Raw genomic sequence first — 21052 nt, 5'->3', positions numbered from 1 at the left:
TAATTTCAACTTTCTCCACTTGCTCTAGTACAAATCAAACTCCTCCTTGATGTCACTTAGTGTAGAGTTATCTGCAATGATGGAGCTTCCCTCTTGTTCCATGTTCACTAATTCTTCAACTACTTCATCTTCAAGGGTCTCTCCTACCTCCATCTTTTGGGCCTCTTCTTGCTTCTCTTGAAGTATGGATGCGTGAATCCGATCCATTACATCCCTAAGACGATCCATTCTCTCTTGTTCCATATCAATAGCGTAATTGGGATCATATTGCTCTTGGATTGATGGATATGGGTGAAAAGTAAGTGCACCAGAGCTTGAGGGTTGAGTACTGGGGGTAAAGGATGGATCCACATGGGATATAAGAGCTTGGAGAGTAGAGGTGAGACCGGTGAGAGTAGAGGTAAGAGTGGTTTGAAGCTCTCTTTGCCCTTGGCGAATAGCACTAAAGGTGTCATCTATGGGAGCTTGGGGTGGATAGGAGGGTTCATTTGTTGGGAGAAAAGGCTCATAATACTGAGGTGGTTCTTCTTGATAAGGGTATGGAGATGGTGTATATTGAGGTGGTGGTTCTGGGTATGGTTCATATGATTCGTATGGTGGTTGGTGTGGTGGATAAGGGTTAGGGTCATATGGAGGTGAATGGTGGAAAGAGGCTTGTGAGTATGGTGGTTCAAAGCTATGTTAAGGAGGGGGTTCATAGGCATATGGTGGGGCTGGGACTTGTTGGTAACTACAAGAGGGTCCATCATATCCATTGTCTTGGTATGCATCATAGAATGGTTGTTGCTCATGGTGCATTGGAGGAGGTTGTTGCCAAAAGGGTTGATCAAATCCTTGTGGCTCCTCCCATCTTTGATTGTCCCAACCTTGATGCATGTTCTCATTATAGCTTCCATTTCCTACAATATAATTTGAACCAAACTCATAGCCAAAGGGGTGAGAATTCATAGTAGCAAGTAAAAACAAAAACTAATAAGAAAATAATGAGAATAAACTCCTAAAACTAGAAACAACTAACAAAGAAACGAAAAAGCAAAATTATTCACAATATTCACAATAACCAATAATAAGGCACACGTTTGCAATTCCCCAACAACGGCGCCATTTTGACGAACGGATTTTTGATGGTAAAGAATTCACAATAAATTCTCGTTGCTAGTATAGTTTCTAAACCAACAATAATCTTTTCATACAAAAATTTGGTTGTCACGTAAACAAACCCAATAAAATTAAACCGAAGTATTTAAACCTCGGGTCGTCTCTCAAGGAATTGCAGGGAAGTGTAGTTTATTATTGGTTGTGGAAAAGTATATTTTTGGATTTTTTGAAAGGTTGAACAAGGAATGTAAATGACAAGAAAATAAATTAATAATTAAGAAAAATCTTAACAAGTATTGAGAATTGGAACTTCTATCCTCATTATCATCATCAATTATGATAGTAATTATCTTTTGCTTTCACTTAGTTAACCTCTAACAATGAAGGAAAGTCAAGTGAGAAAAGTTAACTTAAGTTCACAAGTCCTAATCAAAGACTAGATTTAGTGAAGCTTAAACCGACTAGCAAGTCTCAAATACCAATCAATAAAATACCTTTGATAATTCAAGAGTCTCCAATTAATCAATTCAATTTAAGAATAGAAAAATCTAACTTAAAACCCTCACAAGCATTTTATCAAACACTTGGAAGGCACAATATAAAAACATAGAAAACTAGCAAGGAATATTAAATCCAAACAACCAATTGCAAACATCAATGACTAACAAATAATAGAAGAAGCAATAAATATGAAATACCTCAAATTGCATTAAATAGAAAATCAAATCTAACATGAGAATTCATAAACTAAATTGGCAACATAGAGTAATCAACAAGGGAAATAAATAAACTAAAGTGCTAAAATAAATAAGAGTAGAAGAGAAACTAATTAAGAACCCTAAAACCTAGAGAGAGGAGAGAGCCTCTCTCTCTAGAAACTACATCTACACTTAAAATTATGTGAATGAATGTTGTATCGTCAATGAATTGTTTGATTCCCTCACTCTGCAGCCTCTAATCTGTGTTTTTCGGGCTTGAAATTGGGCCAAAAGGAGCCCAGAAATCGCTCTCAGCGTCTTCTGCAATTTCTGCACGTGGCACATGTCACGCGTACGCGTCGCTGTCAGCTTCTCAAAACTTCATTTTCTTGCGTTCCTTCCACTTTTGCATGCTTCCTTTCCATCCTCTAAGTCATTCCTGCCCTATAAAGCCTGAAAACACTTAACCCACAGATCATGGCATCGAATGATAATAAAGGGTAATTAAAATTGACAATTTAAGAGCCTAGGAAACATGTTTTCAACTATATCCAGAATTAGGAAGGAAAATATAAAACACGCAATTTATATGCATAAGTGTGAGAATAATGGATAAAATCCGCTTAATTCAATACAAAATAAACTGTAAAATAGCGATTTATCAGTCGTTTGTATAACTTCTTATATTAACTTGTACTTTGTCGCTTTATCTTGCCGACAACCTTAGGTCGGGCAATGAATTTTGCGGTGTGTCGAGCTTATGGTAATGCGTTTGAGATTGGAAACTTTAAAAAAAACATAAATCAAGAATCTTTTATTAACGTTTAAGAAATTCCTTTACAGAGTCATTGACTAAAGGCTTGTGTGCCTGAAGTTCTTGTACTGGTGCCTCATTAAAAAATCCTTACTATTGGGAAAAAGAGTGCACTTAGGTTCAAGGCTTCTAGCTATGGTACCTTTTTAAGTTACAAGCGTGCCAAGACGTCAGGAGCTCCCGCCCTTGGAGGTCGGACACCTTATAGGAACCTTTGCCTAGGACCTCTACTATCTTGTAAAGTCCTTTCCAGTTTGAAGCAAGCTTTTTCTCACCCGACTTCTGTGTTCAGATGTCATTTCGGATCAGGACGAAGTCGTTGGTGGTGAAGTTTCTCTTGATCACCTTTTTATTGTACCTTAGAGCCATCCTTTGCTTCAAAGCTTCTTCCTTAATCCGAGCTCTTTCTCAGACTTTGTATAGGAGTCCGAGCTCTTCTCTTTGAGCTTGGACGTTAGCTTTTTCACTGTAAAACAAAACTCTAGGTGATTCTTCGGCTACTTCTATGGGGATCACTGCCTCCATTCTATATGCAAGTTGGAAGGGTGATTCTCCTATTGTTGAATGTGGAGTAGTACGATAAGCCCACAAGACTTGAGAAAGCTTGTCCGCCGAAGCTCTCTTTGCATCATGTAATCGGTGCTTTAACGGCCCATATGACTTTGTTGGCAGTTTCATCTTGTCTATTAGCCTGAGGATGCTCCAGGGATGTGAACTGGTGTTTTATTTCAAGTCAGACACTAGGTTTCTGAAGGTCAAGTCAGTAAATTGAGTTCCATTGTCCGTGGTGATGGAGTGGGGAACCCCAAACCTTGTGACAATGTTCTTATATAAAAATTTCTGATTTTTTTTAGCAGTGATGGTTGCCAAGGGCTCTGCCTCAATCCATTTAGTAAAGCAGTCAATCCCTACTATGAGGTATTTGACTTGGCCTGGTGCTTGGGGGAATGGTCCAAGTAGATCAAGGCCCCATTTTGCAAATGGCCATGGTGAGGTGACACTGATGAGCTTCTTAGGAGGCACCACATGGAAATCGACATATTTCTAGCATGAAGGGCACATTCTGACGAACTCGGCAGCCTCTTTTTGTAAAGTCGACCAGAAAAAACCAGCTCAGATCACTTTTTTTGCTAGTGACTGAGCTCCTAGGTGGTTTCCATATATGCCACTATGTACGTCTTCCAAGACTTCCTTTGCACTGGAGGTCAGGACGCATTTTCAGAGGGGTGTTGAGATCCCTCTTTAGTATAGGATATTTTGGACCAGTGTATAGTTTTGTACCTCTTTTATGAGCCTTTTAGCCTCCTTCTCATCATCGGGGACATGTCGAATTTGAGGTAGTTGACTATGGGATCCATCCATCCTAAATGTTGATTGTGTACAGTCAGCACTTCCTCTTCCTTTGATATGGATGACTTTTGTAAAGTCTCTTAAATGAGACTTCTATTGTTGCCACCTGGCTTGGTGCTGGCTAATTTTGATAGAGCATCAGCTCGGGCATTGGACTCTCGAGTTATATGTCGGACCTCACTTTCTGAAAAGTGTGTCAGTTGTTCTCGTGTTTCTTCCAAGTACTTTTTCATAGTGGGGTCTTTCGCTTCGTGGGTGCCATTAATTTGCAAAGTTATTACTTGCGAATCACAGAACACCACCACCTTTTTTGCCTCCACTTCTTTAGCTAGTTTTAAGTTAGCAAGTAGAGCTTCATATTCTGCCTAATTATTAGAAGCATGGAACTCAAACCTTAAAGATAGCTCTATCCAAGTTCTTTGGTTACTTTCTAGAGTAACACCAGTCCCACTTCCAGATTTATTTGACAACCCATCTACATACAGGCTCCATGTAGTGGGGTTCCCGGGACTCTCAGTGTATTCGACAATGAAGTCGGCAAGGTATTTGATTTGATGGTTGTCCGAGTTTCATATTTTAAGTCAAACTCGGACAGCTCCACTGCCCATTGCAGAATTCTCCCTGCTAAGTTCGTCTTTTGTTGGATGTTTTTCATTGGTCGATTAGTGCGGACTTTAATGGTATGGGCTTGGAAGTAAGGTCGGAACCTTCGGGATGTAAGAACAAAGGCATAAAAAAATTTCTCTATCTTTTGGTAATTCAGCTCTACCCTTTGTAAGGCTTTGCTGATGAAGTAGATAGGTTGCTGCCCCTTTTCATCTTCTCGGACCAGGCCGAAGCTATGGCCCGACTTCCAACTGATAGGTATAGCACGAGTTCTTCCCCTCTTTTAGGTCGGGTAAGTATGGGTGGTTGCCCCAAGCATGCCTTGAAGTCTTGGAAGGCCTGTTTGCATTCTGGGGTCCATTCAAATTGCTTCCCTTTCATTAGGATTGAGTAAAGAAGAAGTGATTTCAAGGCTGATCTTACTAAGAATCTGGATAGAGTGGCCAACCTTCCATTTAGTTGTTAGACCTCTTTAACACAAGTCAGGCTCTTCATATTAAGGATAGCCTGGCCTTTATCAGGGTTAGCTTCTATGCCTCTTTGAGTCAGCATGAACCCTAAAAACTTCCCAACCTCTGCTGCGAAGGTGCATTTTGAGGGATTTAATCTCATTTCATGCTTCCTTATAGTGGAGAAGACCTCCGAGAGGTCGGATAATAGTGTTCCGTCCTCTTTGGTCTTAACGAGCATGTCATCCACATATACTTTCATGAGTTTTCCTATGTGAGTGGAGAATACCTTATTCATCAGTCTCTGGTAGGTAGCTCCTGCATTCTTTAATCTAAAAGACATTACTATGTAGCAATAGTTTGCCTTCGGAGTTATGAATGAGGTCTTTTCTTAATCTGGTTTGTACATCGGGATTTGGTTGTATCCCGAGTATACGTCCATGAAGGATAGATATCTATAGCCTAACGTTGAGTCGACCAAGGCATCTATGCTGGAGAGTGGATAAGGATCCTTAGCACAGGCTTTGTTGAGGTCGGTGTAATCAATACACATTCTCCACTTTCCGTTTTGCTTTTTTACTAATACAACATTGGCTAGCCAAAGCGGATATTTCACTTCTCTTATGAATCTTACTTCTAGCAGGTCCTGCACTTGGTCTTCCACAACTTGTTTTCATTCTGGTCTGAGTTTTCTGCGCCTCTGCTGAACAGGTCGGGAACCTGGGTACACAGCAAGCCTATGACACATCAGGTTGGGGTGAATACCGGGCATGTCAGAGGCTTTCCAGGCAAAGAGATCAGAGTTTTTTCTCAACAATTTAATGAGTTGTTTCTTTAGGCTCTCATCCAGGTTTGCCCCTATGCTCGTTCTCTTGTCGCGGTGATCTCTGATTTGTATCTCTTCTGTTTTGCCTTCTGGTTGAGGTCATAATTCTCCTCGAACTCGGATTCCAGCTAACTCAATCTTATTGACTTCTTTGCCTTACAAGCTGCCTTTCAAACTAAGACTCTCGTTATAGCATTTTCTTGCTAACCTTTGATCTCCTTTAATGGTAGCAATCCCTTCATCTGTGGAAAATTTCATGCAGAGATGTGGGGTGAAAACGATAGCTGCAAGTCGATTCAGAATCGTCCAACCTATCAGGGCATTGTAAGCCGAACATACATAAACCAGGATGTAGTCAACACTTAGCGTCTTCGACCTGGCACCATTTCCAAAGGTAGTGTACAAGAAGATGTAACCCAGAGGTCAGATTGGGGTGTCTCCTAGTCCAAAAAGGCTATCTGGGCATGCCCTTAGATCTTTATTCTCTAACCCGAGCTTGTCAAAGGCGGGTTTGAACAGGATATCTGCCGAGATACCTTGATCTATTAAGGTCTAGTGGATATCAGCATTTGCTAAGATAATAGTTATTACCAATGGGTTGTCGTTCTTGGGTACTATTCCTTGAGCATCCTATTTAGTAAAAGGTGATAGTAGGTAAGTCGGGTGATTGACTTTCCTCCCCAACTTGGTATACTTCCTTGAGGTGCCTTTTTCAAGAGGATTTTAATATTTCTCCTCCTGCAAATCCACCATTGATCATGTGTATATGTCGTTCAGGGGTGTGAAGAGGGCGTTCTGGTCGTCCTCCTTCTTCATCCCTTCTTCTCTTTCTCGGGTCGTTAGACCTGTCTGCCAGGTATCTATTAAGTCGGCCTTCTTTGACTAACTTTTCGATGACATTCTTGAGGTCGTAGCATTCATTGGTGGAGTGTCCGTTCAACTTGTGATATTTACAATATTCAGTCCGACTTTCAGCTTTCTTATGCTTAATCGGACGAGGTGGTGGAAGCTTCTCCATGTGACATATCTCTCTGTAAGCATCAACCAAGGAAACCCCTTAGAGGGGGTGTAGTTGTGATAATTTTTAGGCTTTTCTGGGTTCTGCTCCTCTTTCTTCCCGGGCTCCCTTTCTTTGTCCCGAGCTTGGTAGTAGGGCATGTTAGATCTCGATGGAGCTTCCCTAAGTCGGGAATTTTCCTCCATGTTGATGTATTTTTCTACCCTTTGTTGGATTTCGTTCAAGGAAGTCAGGTATCTCTTGGATATTGACTGAGAAAATGGCCCTTCCCTAAGGCCGTTGACCAGACCCATAGTTATAGCTTCGATTGGTAGACTCTGAATTTTCAAGCAAGCTTTATTGAATCTTTCTATATAATCGCAAAGGGTTTCCCCGACCTCTTACTTTACTCCTAGCAGGCTTGGGGCATGCTTCGTTTTGTCTTTCTAGATGGAGAATCTGGTTAAAAACTTTCTTCCCAGGTCGTCGAAGCTAATGACCGACCTGGGGGGCAGGCTGTCAAACCACTTCATGGCTACCTTGGTTAAAGTAGTCGAGAAGGCTTTGCAACGAGTGGCGTCAGAGACGTCAGCCAAGTACATTCTGCTTCTGAAGTTGCTAAGATGGTGACTCAGGTCGAATGTGCCATCGTAGAGATCCATGTCGGGAGATTTGAAGTTCCTAGGAAGTTTGGCCCTCATGATTGATGAATGGACTTTTGACGGTTTAGAATTCACAACAAATTCTCGTTGCAAGTATAGTTTCTAAACCAACAATTATCCCTTCATGCAAAAATTTGTTTGTCACTAGTACAAACCCCTAAATTTATAAACCGAAGTATTGAACCTTGGGTCATTCTCCCTAGGAATTGCAACAAAGTGTCTTGTTATTGGTTATGGGTTGTGTTTTGGGGGTTTTTTTTTTTTGGATAAGAGACATGAAATGTAAATGGCAATGAAAATAAACTAACAACTAAAAAGGTCTTGGCAAAGTTTGGTGGTCAAGGATCTCTATCCTAATCACTAACCACAACATGAGAATTAGCAAGGACTAACCCCACTAAGTTAACCCCTAACTAATAGTAGAGGAAAGTCAAGTGAGCTATGTCAATCCAAGTCCATAAGTCCTAGTTCTCTACCAAATCAATTAGTGAGATCTAGCGTTAATGGCTCCCAATCGTCAATTACTTGGACATTAGTAACTCAAGAGTTCCTAAGTTACCTTCCCAAGCCAAGAGCATAAAATCTACTCTAACATCTTTTCAAGCATTTTGACAAACACTTGGAAGGTGTGAAAGGAAAGCATGGTAAATCTACAACAAGAATGAAATCTAACAACAATTATTGCAAGGAATTAACAACAATGATAAAAAAAACATAATTATTATGAATTACCTCAACTTGAATTGAAAGAGAAGAGAAGGAACAAGAGTAGATCTACAACAAAATATAGAAGCAACATAAAGGAAATTACAACAAAAGAATAGAAAAAGATGATTGCAACAACAAAGAATTGAGAAGCAAAAATAGAAGAAAGCTTGAATCAAAACCTAGATCTAAGAACTAAACCTAATCCTAATTCCTAATCCTAGAGAGAAGTGAGAGCTTCTCTCTCTAAAACTAACTAAAACTAATCCTAATGAGAATGAATGAGTAAAAATAAGTGAATCCCCCTTTTCCCCTTCAATCCTTGGTCCTTATATGCATTTTGGGCGCCAAAGTTAGTTGAAATTGGGCCCCACAGCTCTCAGAAATCGCTGGGCACGTTTTCCATTTAAAAAATCACATGCGCCCATCGGCGCGTACGCATATAGTGCGCGTGCCCTTGAGGTTTTCGCAATCCACGCATGCGCATACAGTGCGCGTGCGCATGGGTGCACATTTCCAATTCTTTGGCTTTTCCATGATTTCTCCACTTTGTATGCTTTTCTCTTCACTCCTTTGATCCATTCCTAGCCTTTTCAACCTGAAATCACTTAACAAACAAATCAAGGCATCTAGTGGAATCAAAGGTGAATCAAATTTAGCTAATTAAGGATCTAGAAAGCATGTTTTCACACTTAAGCACAAATAAGGAGACAAGTATGAAACCATGCTATTTCATTGAATAAATGTGGGTAAAAGGTCATAAAATCTCCTAAATTATGCACAAGATAAACCCTACAAATGGGGTTTATCAATGATCTCTTCTATGAACGGATCTTGCCTTCCCAAGGGACTTTCATCACGCTCCATCCGATTGTTTCTTTGTACATAAGCTTCTAATTTTTGTAGATTGTCTTCTAACTCCTTTCGTCACTTTACTTCCTTTCACAGCTCCCGTTCTGCTTCCTGTTATCATTCAGCTTCGTGTTCAAGCTGTTGTAGCCGATTCCCTTGGCCATGGACGAGATCCAGGATCTCGGTCGCATGAGGTAGATCCTCTGCCTTGGGATGGTGGACTCGGACTAGATCCTCCTTGTTTGGAGATCTCCTGAGGTCCCTTCCCCGTGGGGGCCATGGTATGGTGGTAGAGGTAGAAGCAAGAGGGTTTGGTCTTCTGGCTGATCTTCTGGCTTGGACTCGGATGCTGTATAGCCATCTCTGAGCTCATGGTCCGCCATTTGTTAGAGGATGAATCCCAGGTTCCCGGCAACGGCGAGGGTTAATTTGGCCTTGGACGTGAGGTCCAGATCCCTTTGTGTGGCAACGTCCGACTTGATATGCCGAGGTGCCGCCTGTCCGAGTTCCTAGTGAGGAGGTGGAGGGTGGTACCTACAAGAGACTTCGATTCTTAAATTAGTAAGGGCTTTAGTCATGTTTTTAGTAGAGTAGAACGTGAATTGTACCGGGGGTTTCTAGGGTATTTATAATAGAGTAGATAACCACCTTTGTTGGAGTAGATCTATCTTTTCTGATAGATAAGCGTTCCCTTTATTTTGGGAGTTTGTTGGGATTTACCTTTTAGATGAGGTAGAGATAATAGGAGAGATAGAAAGAGGCAGTTACTTGTTAGGTCAAGTAGAGCTGGACCTCTTTGTTGTAGTCCGACCTCTTTAAAGAAGCCGGGCTTGTCACGAAATTCACCTTTATTGGTGGGCCTTTTTGCGTTATTGGGCCTGACTTCTATTTATTGAGGCAGGACATCAACAGTTCCTAATAGCAACTAGTTTTTTGGTGGCTAAATCGGTTGATATAATTTCAATCGCTAAATCTATCACTGATTCTAATTTCCAAATTATAATTTTTTTACTAAATTTCAATGTACTATTTTAAAATCCTAATTTTTATATACAATTATAATTCTACAAAATATAAAAATAATCAAACATAGATTTATAAAAGTAATGTTTATAAAACTAATGTTTCACACTTTCACTTTCACTTTTACATCATTTAAATCTCTTTAATTACTATTCACATTATTTAAATATCTTTAGTTGCTAACTAGAATAATAACTACAACCAAAGCACTCATCCTTTACACCTTTATTTACCATCTTCATCCTTTTTCTATATTTGTTTTTTCACTTTCTAATTGAGGAATTAGAATTTTAAATTTAGCTTTTTCATCATCTATTGAAGCAAACGATTATTGAGTTCAAATTATATTTTTATCTTTTTCAACCTAATTTTCAAACTATTGTTTCTCCTCTTACATTCTTTTAATTATTTTTTATGTTCTGACCTTCACAACCAATCATATGACTGAGAACTGCAGTCACTATAATTAAGTACATAATTTTTTCTCCCTTTTTGTAAAATAATTTTTGGTATAAAGTATTTATTATTTTAATTATTCTATTTTGTTCTTAGTATATATATTGAGATTTGAAAAAAAAAATTAGTAAACGAAGATATCTAGCTATAAAATACGCAGCCATAAAAAATGGGTAATATCTAAAAAATACGAGTTAAATTTCAAAGTGGTCCCTGAAATTCACAAAATGCATCGATTTAGTCCCTGACTTCCTAATTGCACTAATTACGTCCTCCAGATTCCAAAAAATGTATCAACGTGGTCCCTCTTGAATTTTCCGTTCATATTTCTTACCGGCGGGAGTGACGTGGCGAATGATTGCCACGCTGGAGACCCAAGCCATCATCCCCAACTCTATAGTTGCCGTCCCCTTCTGTCCGTATTGGCCGAGCAACTTCTTACCCTCCTCGCCGTGATGCTCGTAGTTCTTGCCTATTACGGTGCTTCTCGCGGTCTTTCTGTGTTGCTTTGCTTCTCGCCGTTCTCGTCGAAATTCTAGTAGGTGAGTCATCACTTTGCTGTGTTCTTGCTGCGTTGTATATGTTTGTTAATTTGCTTAATTAATTTCTTAATTATTTTTGTTCTTGTTCTTCTGGCATTGAATTTTCTTCACCTTCCATCTCCTTGGTTGCAGGAAGCCACATGGAGAGGCGACACAAATTGAAGACAAAGAAGAAGGCTCATATTGATTTGGCATAGGTTACTTTGTACTATCACTATTTAGTCCCTTACAGTATCGTCTTAGGGTTTTCAAAATTTCTAATTACACACGCGGACACACAACATGTTCCAAACTAAATTCACAATAAAGTATTGCAAATTTGTTATCAATATCGTATCTCTCGCTGGAAAAATCGAAAGAGGCCTATCATCAAGCTCATAGTTCATCGATATTACAAATTTCACAGCCAATAATCTCCAACCTCAGCAAGCTAAATCGTTAAGCCACCGAAAATGGGAGGCCATGGCGGCCTCAACATTCTCCTGCAGAAGCGGTGGAACGTCTACAACTACGAGAACAGAGAAAAGGTCCGCCGCGACGAGGAGCAAGCCGCTAGAGACAAGCAGATCAAGCGCGAAGAGGTCAGAAAGCACAACGCCGAGCTCCGCCTCGAGCGCCTCCGCACCGCCAAGGGTTTGACTCCTCTCGTTAAGGCCAAGGCAAAGAAAGAGAAGGGGGAGAAAGAAGAAGAAGAACCGGAATTGAAGAATTCGGGTGACAACAGGCACATTAACTTGTTAGAGGGGATTAAGATTTTCGATCCTGTACGAGAAACCGAGAAGAGGAAGGAGTTGTTAGGGGAAAGGGAAGGGTGAAAGAAGGAGAAGAGGATGAAGAAAGAAGAAGGAAAGTCCTCGAGGGTGGTGGTGGGTCCCGAGGATGAGAAGTATAGGTTAGGGTACGGGGTAGTAGGGAAGGGTGTGAAGCTTGGTATATATCTTGAGATTCGTAATGGCATCGATGAGAAGGGCGGTGGGGCTGATAGTGATGGGGAAGTGAAGAATGAGAATAAGAAGAAGAATGGGAGGAAGACTTTGGAGGAGTTGAGGGAAGAGAGGTTGAAGAGGGAGAAGCACGAGAAGGAGCAGGAGAGGAATGATTGCCAATACGATGACGTTTTCCATCTTCCAGTGTGGCAATCATTCGCCACGTCACTCCCACCGGCAAGCAATATGAACGGAAAATTTGAGAGGGATTATGTTGATGCATTTTTTGTAATCTAGAGGACGTAATTAGTGCAATTGGAAAGTAAGGGACTAAATGGATGCATTTTGTGAATCTTAAGAACCACTTTGGGTTTAACTCAAAAAATACATTAGTAAACGAAGATATCTATTATTGTGGGTCATTTTATATTTCTAGTTTTCTACTGCTATCTGTAGTCTATACTATTGTATGAGATGTTGATGAATGCTTGCAAACAGAAGATAAATCCAAAAGGTTAATAATGTTTAATCTTACTAAACAAAATAGAATAATCATCATGGACAAAAGAATAATACAAGCCGTCCAAAGTTTTTTTAATGACGATAATACTATAAATAAAATCAACACAAAATTGTTAACAATTTAATTTTTTTCCCTTACACATCATTATCATGAAAAATAAAATAGAACTATTTTTTCTGCACAAAACAAAACGGAAAGAAGAAAAAGGAAAAAACGAAGCGTCTTTTTCTGAAGACAGGGTTGAAGTGCAAGTTGATTCACACTCTGACTGTGGGTAAAGCAAGAATCAGTGCGTGATAACCCACAAAATAGAAAAAGAAAACGTTGGTTTGTTTTGTTTCCAGCTGAAAGTTCTGTTTTTGATTGCAAAAGTTATCCTTTTCTTTTATTTGGTCACTTAATTGAATATTAGTTTCAGCGCTTGAACTGAAGCAATACATTGGGTAAGTGAAAATTTTGTTTTTTCTTATTTTTATTATAATTGGATAGTTTGATTCACTTAATGTTCCGCTAGTTTTGATGTTTGATCTTTGTTTTATTTATTGTTTTAATTATTACTTTTTGTTTTTTTTTTTTTTTTGGGGGGGGGGGGGGTTTAATGGAGAGTGTTGAACTGTTGATAGGAGGTGGAACCCTAGATTGACAATTTTGGATTTGGGAATGAAGATGTCAGTTCAAAGGATTCTGATTGTGTTTTTGGTAGACTATTATATTATGCTCAATTTTGATTTTGTGTTACGAAATGGTCTTTGCTTGCCTCTTAATCGCAATCATTTTTGACAATTGGGTTATTTGGCGCTAGAGGTGATCGGCTTGTATGTTCATGAAAATTTTATAGGAATTCTGCAGAATTCAATGCTTAAAAGTATTATTATTAATTGATTAGTCAATAGCTAGCTAATTTCCGGAATTAGTTTTGCAGGACTAGAAATACCTGTAATTTTTTTGAGAAACTACTGAGATATTCTCAAAATTGCATTCACATTGATGCATGGTCATTCCATTCATGTCCTCAGAGACATAATAGCTCTTTAGCCATAGAAATTATGCTGCCTTTGTTTATTATATTGAAACGTTTTATTGTCAATTTTACAAAAGGACTGGGTTGCCATTATCTTGATCTTTTCGGTTATCTCAGTAATTTTAGGCATCTGCAGTGATATTGTATATCTCTATTCTCTGCCCATCCATTATGTCATCGTTTTCCATGTTAACTTGTTGCTAAAACTTCTTTTGAATTCCATTATTTATACAGGTGATTACTTCAAATTTGATTTGCATTTTGAGGCTTGGGAATGCCGAAGATCGCAGATGCTTCAAATTTCTAAATTGTGATTAATTAGTACTCAAGGTTTTCGAAGCACCTTTGGCATAAAGGCTGTAAATAAATTCTTCTTTTTTCAAGTAAAAGGATATGGTATAATGGAACATTCAAGATTCCAAAAAGTTCTTCCAAGCAATACAATGGAACCAAGAAATGGTGAATTCCAGCCTGGGTTGCAGCCAATGATGCAGGATCGACCGGATGACATGCATACAATTAGAAGACCACCTAATGTTGGTACGGCACAAGCCAAACCTGTACTTAATTTTTCCATACAGACAGGTGAGGAATTTGCTCTCGAATTTATGAGAGATAGGGTGAATCTTGGGAAGCCTATGTTTCCAAATGTCGGTGACACTAATTATACACCAGGTTATATGGATCTAAAAGGCATTTTAGGCATTAGTCATCCAACATCAGAAAGTGGATCAGACATTTCCATGCTTTCAATGGTTGACAAATATCCAAAAGAGTTTGAAAGAGTGAACACATCATTGCAGGGAGACAAAAGCAATTATGGGTCAATTCGATCAATACCAAGAACTTCAATGACTCAGGACAGTAGACAACTTGTGCAGAAGTATGGCTCTTCTCGAGGTTCCGATAGCTCATCAATGCTATTGAAGTTCCTTTGCAGCTTTGGTGGGAGAATATTACCTAGACCAAGTGATGGAAAACTAAGGTATGTTGGAGGTGATACACGTATTCTTCGTATAAGAAAGAATATATCTTGGCAGGAGCTCTTGCAGAAAGCATTATTAATGTATAGTCAGGTTCATGCAATCAAGTATCAGCTTCCGGGGGAAGATCTTGATGCTTTGGTATCTGTGTCATGTGATGAGGATTTGCAGAATATGATGGAAGAATGTAACCATCTAGAAGACAGAGAAGGATCACAAAAGCCTAGGATGTTTTTGTTCTCATTGAGTGATTTGGAGGACGCTCAATTTGGTCTCAGTGGTTTGGGTGATGATTCTGAGATCCAATATGTTGTTGCTGTTAACGGCATGGACATGGGATCAAGAAGAAACTCAACCCTGATTGGCGTGAACTTTTCAGCAAATGATCTGCATGATTTGGACAGGCAGAACACTGAAAGGGAGACTGGTAAAGTTGCTGTTGAATCTGTAGGTGTCAACAATTCTCTCCTGAATAACAAATTTGACTCATCACCAAATGTGGAATCCTTGCAACCAGTGCTACCTACTTCCTCAAATTCTTATGAAAGATATCCACAGTCCTTGCAACCAATGCACCATGGGGATCCTGTTGGTCAATATCATGTTTCTAGATCTGTTGTTGAAGACATTCCTACTACTATGCCTCCTCGTGCACTGATTAATCAAGATGGGGTTTTTAGCAAAGGCCATCCACCAGTCGGATTACCAGTACATAATTCTGAAATACCACCAGTGGTCACAAAAAAGAAGGTTGATAGTTTGATTGAACAAGCAAGCGACCAGGGTAAAGTTTTATACTTGGAAACCCCATCCTCAGCTCCTACTCAACTATTTGATGGTTACATGAAAAATAATTTTCCCGAAGCAACAGCTGTAGTTACTATGCCAGAGGGCTATCCAATACCTCCGACAAAAAAGGACCAGCTACAGAACTATGAAGATGGTGCTTCTACATCTAACAGTGGCTTTGCTCCCACTTATGTCGACTCCCAGTCAAATGCTGTTGATTTTAGTTCTCTTAACCCTCCTCCTCTTCCTGAAAGAGTTTACTATTCAGAAAGGATTCCTAGGGAGCAAGTAGATTTGCTGAATCGGTCCACCAAGTCAGATGATTTACATGGTTCTCAGTTTAACATTTCCGATTTACTTTCTGATGCAAAACCCTCAGATTCAGTTACAGGATCTGACGACAACTTGCATAATGGGAATCAGCCTCTCCGAGCTGAGGAATCGGGTGTTGCAGCAAAGCCTTTGCCTGCTGATGGCTATGCTACCAAACATCAAATATACAAACATTTTCCTGATCCAAGTAGCCAGTTGAAGTCAAAACTAACTGAGCATGTGAATTCTGAGTTGAAGAAGGTAGTACCAATAGTTGAAGGAAGTAATGATGTAGTAACTAAAGATCATGTTGTTAATTTTGAACCTGAAACTTATTGTAAAGATAATCATATCAAACACCGGCTTGATGAGATAAAAGATAGCAAATCAGAATCTGACTTTCCTACTTTGCATCAGGTTCCCTCTGCTAGGCATCTTGAGGATCCTGCTTCATGTCTTCCCGAGGTTGATTGGGGCAATGCCACTGTTACAGAATCTAATGAAAGTCGCATGGTTCAAGGACTACCTGTTTCTCTAAATGGGAACCAAACTACCAAAGATGATTTTCAACCTTCTTCAAGTGTTGCTTCAAAGACATCACAAGGTGACATTCTAATTGATATTGATGATCGATTTCCCCGTGAAGTGCTTAGTGACATGTATAAAGCTTTACTTGAAGAAGGTTTCTCGGGTCGGCATCCACTAACCTCGGATGGAGTAGGTCTAAGCATAAATGTGAAAAATCATGAACCTACACCTTGGGAATATTTTCACAAACTGGCACAAGAAGGACTCAATAATGTCTCTCTCATTGATCAGGATCATGTTAGTTTTTCACCTGCAATAGAAGAAGTGGAAGATGACGGTAGAACTCAACATGTTACGCCTCTAACAACAGGTGAAATATATCAGAAAGACTTACATGGAAGGGTTGGAACAGAAACTACTATTCTAAAGCCAAATGATCCCCTCGTGAAGGATACTGAAAGTATGCAATTTAATGCTATCATGGAAAACATAAGAGCACAGGAATCAGTTTTTGAGGTATGCTTTTTAATATATTCAATTTCATTTCAGAATCTTTATAAATATATTTGTTTGCTGACAGAAGTATTTGTCATTTTAACACAGGATGGGAAGTTTGAAACAAGAAATCGTACACCTCCTGTTGATCCTCCCGTAAGTGAAATTGACCCGAATTCTTTGCAGGTGAGTTTCTCCTTCTCTCATCTGCGATATTTCTTCTGTGGCATGGTTCTCATTCTTAGAGGAGTAAATTAAATGAATATTTTTATTAAGGAGTGATTGCTAATTTGTCCAAGTTTTATAAATTTATTGATGTCTTGTACATCAATGAATGGCGATAATGCTTAGGCTTAAATTGGCATGCTTTGCTGGTCTAGTTCCTAGTTATTTGTTTAATAATCGAGACTTGCTTTTGTAACTTTTTGAGTTCATGTTGGCAGCAGAGTATGATGCTTGCATTTTATTGAACAAGGCTTGATCATTTTAATCTGTTCCCATTCTTTCATTTTCATTGAGGTTACTACAACAGTACTGAGCTATGATATCAGCAAGTAAAGAGAAAAGAAACAACAGAGTGAGAAAAAAATTGTGGGAAGAGAGAGAAATCACAGGGAGAGAGGTAGCAAGGGAGAGAAGGAGTTTAGATGAGAACAATGATTGCGATGATTAAATTCTGGTCTGCATGACTAGTTTATGTGAATTCAAGTAGACTTGCTTCTTTTGGAAGCTTTCAACAGAGGTTTAGTGAAAAACAATATCAGCTAACAACTTTTTGATAGCATCCTTTTGAATTAAGTGACATGCTAATATAACTCTAGAAAACAGCATTGGTAGCTGCTGCATATATCGTTTATCAAAGAATTTCGTTCTAAAGATCCTTCCATACTGAACATTTTGTGCTTTGTGGCTTTCAGTTGTATCTCTAGTTATTGCATTCTTCAATTGTTGAATTTTGTGTGAGGTACTATGTGTATGTGTGTGGTTATGAATGTCAATGCTGACTTCTATGGACTATTACAGGTTCTGTGGTCAAGTATTTCTTAGGCATACTTTTAAGTCTGTAACATGTGTATCAAAATACAATGTATGGACAAGTTAACCAAGTTTCAGTCATGATATGATTCTTTATTTCTCTTTTCATCTTCTCATATTACCTATTGTAGACTGCTCTGGTCATCTAGCTGTTTTGTATTTTCACAACTATTTACATCGTCACTTGAATTCATTGTCTTCATTGAATACTGGTCTAAGCATTAAAGTCTTCAGTCCCGTTATTTAATTGTTCTGATGCAATTCATAGGTCATAATGAATGAAGATCTTGAAGAGCTGAAGGAGCTGGGTTCTGGTACCTTTGGGACTGTGTATCATGGAAAATGGCGTGGAACAGATGTTGCCATCAAAAGAATAAAGAAAAGCTGTTTCACCGGTCGATCATCAGAGCAAGAGAGACTGGTATATATATATATATATATATATATATATATATATATATATATATTATAATTTCGATAATATACTACCTGGATATTTATCTATTCTCTGAACGAGCTTAACTGATGGTAATGGATTTTGAGGCACATGAAATGATATTTGCTTCTTTTTCTCAGACTTTAGAATTCTGGCGGGAAGCTGATATTCTTTCCAAGCTTCATCACCCAAATGTTGTGGCATTTTATGGTGTAGTTCAGGATGGACCTGGAGGAACAATGGCCACTGTTACGGAGTACATGGTGGATGGTTCTCTTCGGCATGTATTGCTTCGCAAAGATAGGTAATGTACCTAGAAAGAACCTTTGCATTTCTATTATTTAGTTCTTCATGTAAAACAATGTCCTCGGTAATTCTTTTTATTTACGTCTGCCTTTTATCTAATATAGTGAAAGTTGTGTGATTATAAATTATAATAACTCCTATTTCTTATAGAAGCCATGATCTATGCAATCTGTTTGTTTGCTTTTGTAATTTTGTTACAGCCATAAGTCATAACTCGTAAGTGCTACTAGAATTCACTGTTTTATAATGTCCAGTTATGAATATCATGTCTGTTGGTGGATTTGGCTCTAATGGGTCTAAATTGTATTGTAGGTATCTAGATCGTCGCAAGAGGCTGATAATTGCTATGGATGCAGCTTTTGGAATGGAGTATTTACACTCAAAAAATATTGTTCATTTTGACTTAAAATGTGATAATTTGCTTGTGAACTTGAAAGATCCTTTACGGCCAATATGCAAGGTAACTACGCTTGTATTTTTGTCTAATTGTTTAAGTTGGAATCTTCTTTGTGTTTAAGAGTTGACAAGACTAAGAAACTTGTGTTTCCAGGTTGGTGATTTTGGCTTGTCAAAAATTAAGCGGAATACCTTGGTCTCAGGTGGCGTGCGGGGGACACTTCCTTGGATGGCACCGGAGCTGCTGAATGGTAGCAGCAACAAGGTGTCAGAAAAGGTAGAATTTTAAGTTGTCTTCTACTCTTTCCAAAGATTAAAATTCAAGTATGCAGCTGAATTTACTGATCTGATATTCTGATCTCTATTTTAGGCATTAAAAACTGCTTTGATCTCACCTGGAAAGTCTTTATTTGTCATAGTACTCTGGATTTCTTAACTTCCCCTTACCTTTGGAGAAGAAATCCCTGTGAAATTAAAGAAATCTACTTCATTTCTGTTTTTCTCTGCCTTGTTACTCGGAGTTATTGGCATCTAAAATTGAATTCTTATTTGTAGGTTGATGTGTTCTCCTTTGGCATAGTATTGTGGGAAATTCTAACTGGTGAGGAGCCTTATGCCAATATGCACTATGGTGCAATCATAGGTGCGATCTTGTTCCTATGCTGTTTTTTTGGGTCCTGAGGTAGATCTTGAACTATGGTTGTATACTCTGAAATCAATTTTCTACCAATTTTTGGAAGTAAGAATGTGCTTGGACAACCTTTTATGCATTCTCTATGAACAGTGACTGTATAAAAAGATTTAGGTGTTTGAGTTGAGCTTTTGAAAAGAATGTTGTTAGTGAATCAGGTTGAAAAAGAGGATCTAAATGAGGAACATAGGGTTTTCACCTAAGATTCCGAAGCATCACATCAAAGATTTGAGAAGTTGAAGCAGTTAGGTGAAGCCAAATAAATGGTTTTATGATCTCTCTTTAACATTCCCTCTCACATGAAGATCCCTTTTAGCTTGAAACATAGACAGATAGACTTCACTGAAATTCAATGTGTGGGTGAAACTCCAGAACAAGTATCCTAAAATTTCAAGTGATAGATCAAAACATTTTCATACAAATTATCACAACTGTCACCATCAAACTGAAAAAAAAAAAAAATTCAAAACAAAATAGTAAAATTTGAACACTAGAGATTGCAACTGGTTCAAGTGTGAATTTAGCTTGCTTTGCTTGTTACCCTTATTATTGTTGTTGTGATTATTATGGTATAAACCATTTATCTATGTGCCTGGATTTTAACCAATTCCACCCCAGTTGAGTTGACTGTGTGTAAGACACTCTGGGTACAAGTTCTCGTGTTCTTTCGCATAAACATGCTTAAGAGAAATAAGTGCCAAAAAACCAATCAAAGTGTTTGTTACTCAATTTGTCATTTGATCACCATATGACCCATAATTTCTCTTTCCATACAGGTGGGATTGTTAATAACACATTAAGGCCAACAATTCCCAGTTACTGCGACTCAGAATGGCGAACACTGATGGAGCAGTGCTGGGCACCAAATCCTGCAGTCAGACCTTCCTTTACAGAAATTGCCCGTCGATTGCGTGTCATGTCTGTGGCAGCTAGCCAGGCAAAGGTGCAGGGCCAAAAGGCGTCTAAATGATTTGAGAGAGAGATGTGTTGGTTGCTGCTTTTCCAACCCTAATACCAATATTGGCGTTGGTATTGTTAAAATCATACTCCAAGTGTATTATTATACCACCTCTACTTTTTATTGAAAATTTTCTTTTTTTTTTCTTTTATCAACCCTATACTTTTGTGAGCTAAATTTGTGTGTATATGAAACTGCTTTTGTGCAAACGGAAAATAGTCTTCTTTTCTATGTTGTTTGGTTCCCTTTTACTTTGTATATTTGCCCTTTGAACCAAATTTCTTGCATCTATAAGTAATTCACAATTTTGTGTTGTAATTTATGAGTTGAATGTACAATTTCATGTATGGACTTGACCAACGTCATTTTTTTGTGTGTGCCCATGATGAGGAAGAGGTGTAACTATAAAAGAAAAGGAGATAACTCCGAATTATGAAAAAAGTGTAACTATTGGGAGAAGTAACATTAAATGTTGTTTTTCGTCATGAATTATGCTACATATACAATTTTTTTTGGTTTACAAGTTTTATAAGTTAAGCCAAGTTTAACAAAAACGACATTCACCTATTGGAGTG

The 21052-nt window shown here is 38.6% G+C and overlaps 1 protein-coding gene and 1 pseudogene across 9 annotated transcripts; both read left to right on the top strand.

The window, feature by feature from the left end:
* The first annotated feature begins 11530 nt into the window (after positions 1 to 11530).
* On the top strand, positions 11531 to 12301 carry LOC110265960 (uncharacterized; annotated as a pseudogene).
* A 362-nt stretch (positions 12302 to 12663) lies between these two features.
* Positions 12664 to 20795, top strand: LOC107612789 (RAF-like serine/threonine-protein kinase 20). 9 transcript variants are annotated; one of them, XM_088496652.1, is made up of 12 exons: positions 12706 to 12970; positions 13132 to 13226; positions 13783 to 14133; positions 14224 to 15893; positions 16050 to 16676; positions 16764 to 16841; positions 17959 to 18111; positions 18267 to 18430; positions 18745 to 18892; positions 18983 to 19105; positions 19384 to 19471; positions 20296 to 20795. In XM_088496652.1, the coding sequence occupies exons 3-12, from the start codon at positions 13950 to 13952 to the stop codon at positions 20487 to 20489; spliced, it is 3429 nt and encodes a 1142-aa protein (XP_088352778.1). In that variant the 5' UTR covers positions 12706 to 12970; positions 13132 to 13226; positions 13783 to 13949; the 3' UTR covers positions 20490 to 20795. The 9 variants fall into 9 exon arrangements, with proteins under 9 accessions (XP_016170019.1, XP_088352775.1, XP_016170020.1 ...); XM_088496650.1 differs by having other exon boundaries at positions 13783 to 15893; positions 16050 to 16236; positions 16315 to 16676; XM_088496649.1 differs by lacking the exon at positions 13132 to 13226 and having other exon boundaries at positions 12674 to 12970; positions 13783 to 15893; positions 16050 to 16236; positions 16315 to 16676.
* The last annotated feature ends 257 nt before the right edge of the window (positions 20796 to 21052 follow it).

This window comes from Arachis ipaensis, chromosome B8 (genome assembly GCF_059453495.1).
Source record: "Arachis ipaensis isolate K30076 ecotype BB chromosome B8, ASM5945349v1, whole genome shotgun sequence".
In the NCBI taxonomy this organism is placed as follows: Eukaryota; Viridiplantae; Streptophyta; class Magnoliopsida; order Fabales; family Fabaceae; genus Arachis; species Arachis ipaensis.
Note: the sequence above shows the minus strand (reverse complement) of the source record. Positions and strands in the feature narration are given on the sequence as shown.

Excerpts from the sequence above, each read along its gene's own strand:
- LOC107612789 (XM_016314534.3), top strand. The coding sequence starts at position 13,950 with ATGGAACATTCAAGATTCCAAAAAGTTCTTCCAAGCAATACAATGGAA. Across the intron at positions 16,842-17,958 it reads TTGACCCGAATTCTTTGCAG|GTCATAATGAATGAAGATCT; the intron begins GTGAGTTTCTCC and ends TGCAATTCATAG. Across the intron at positions 18,893-18,982 it reads CTTTACGGCCAATATGCAAG|GTTGGTGATTTTGGCTTGTC; the intron begins GTAACTACGCTT and ends TTGTGTTTCCAG.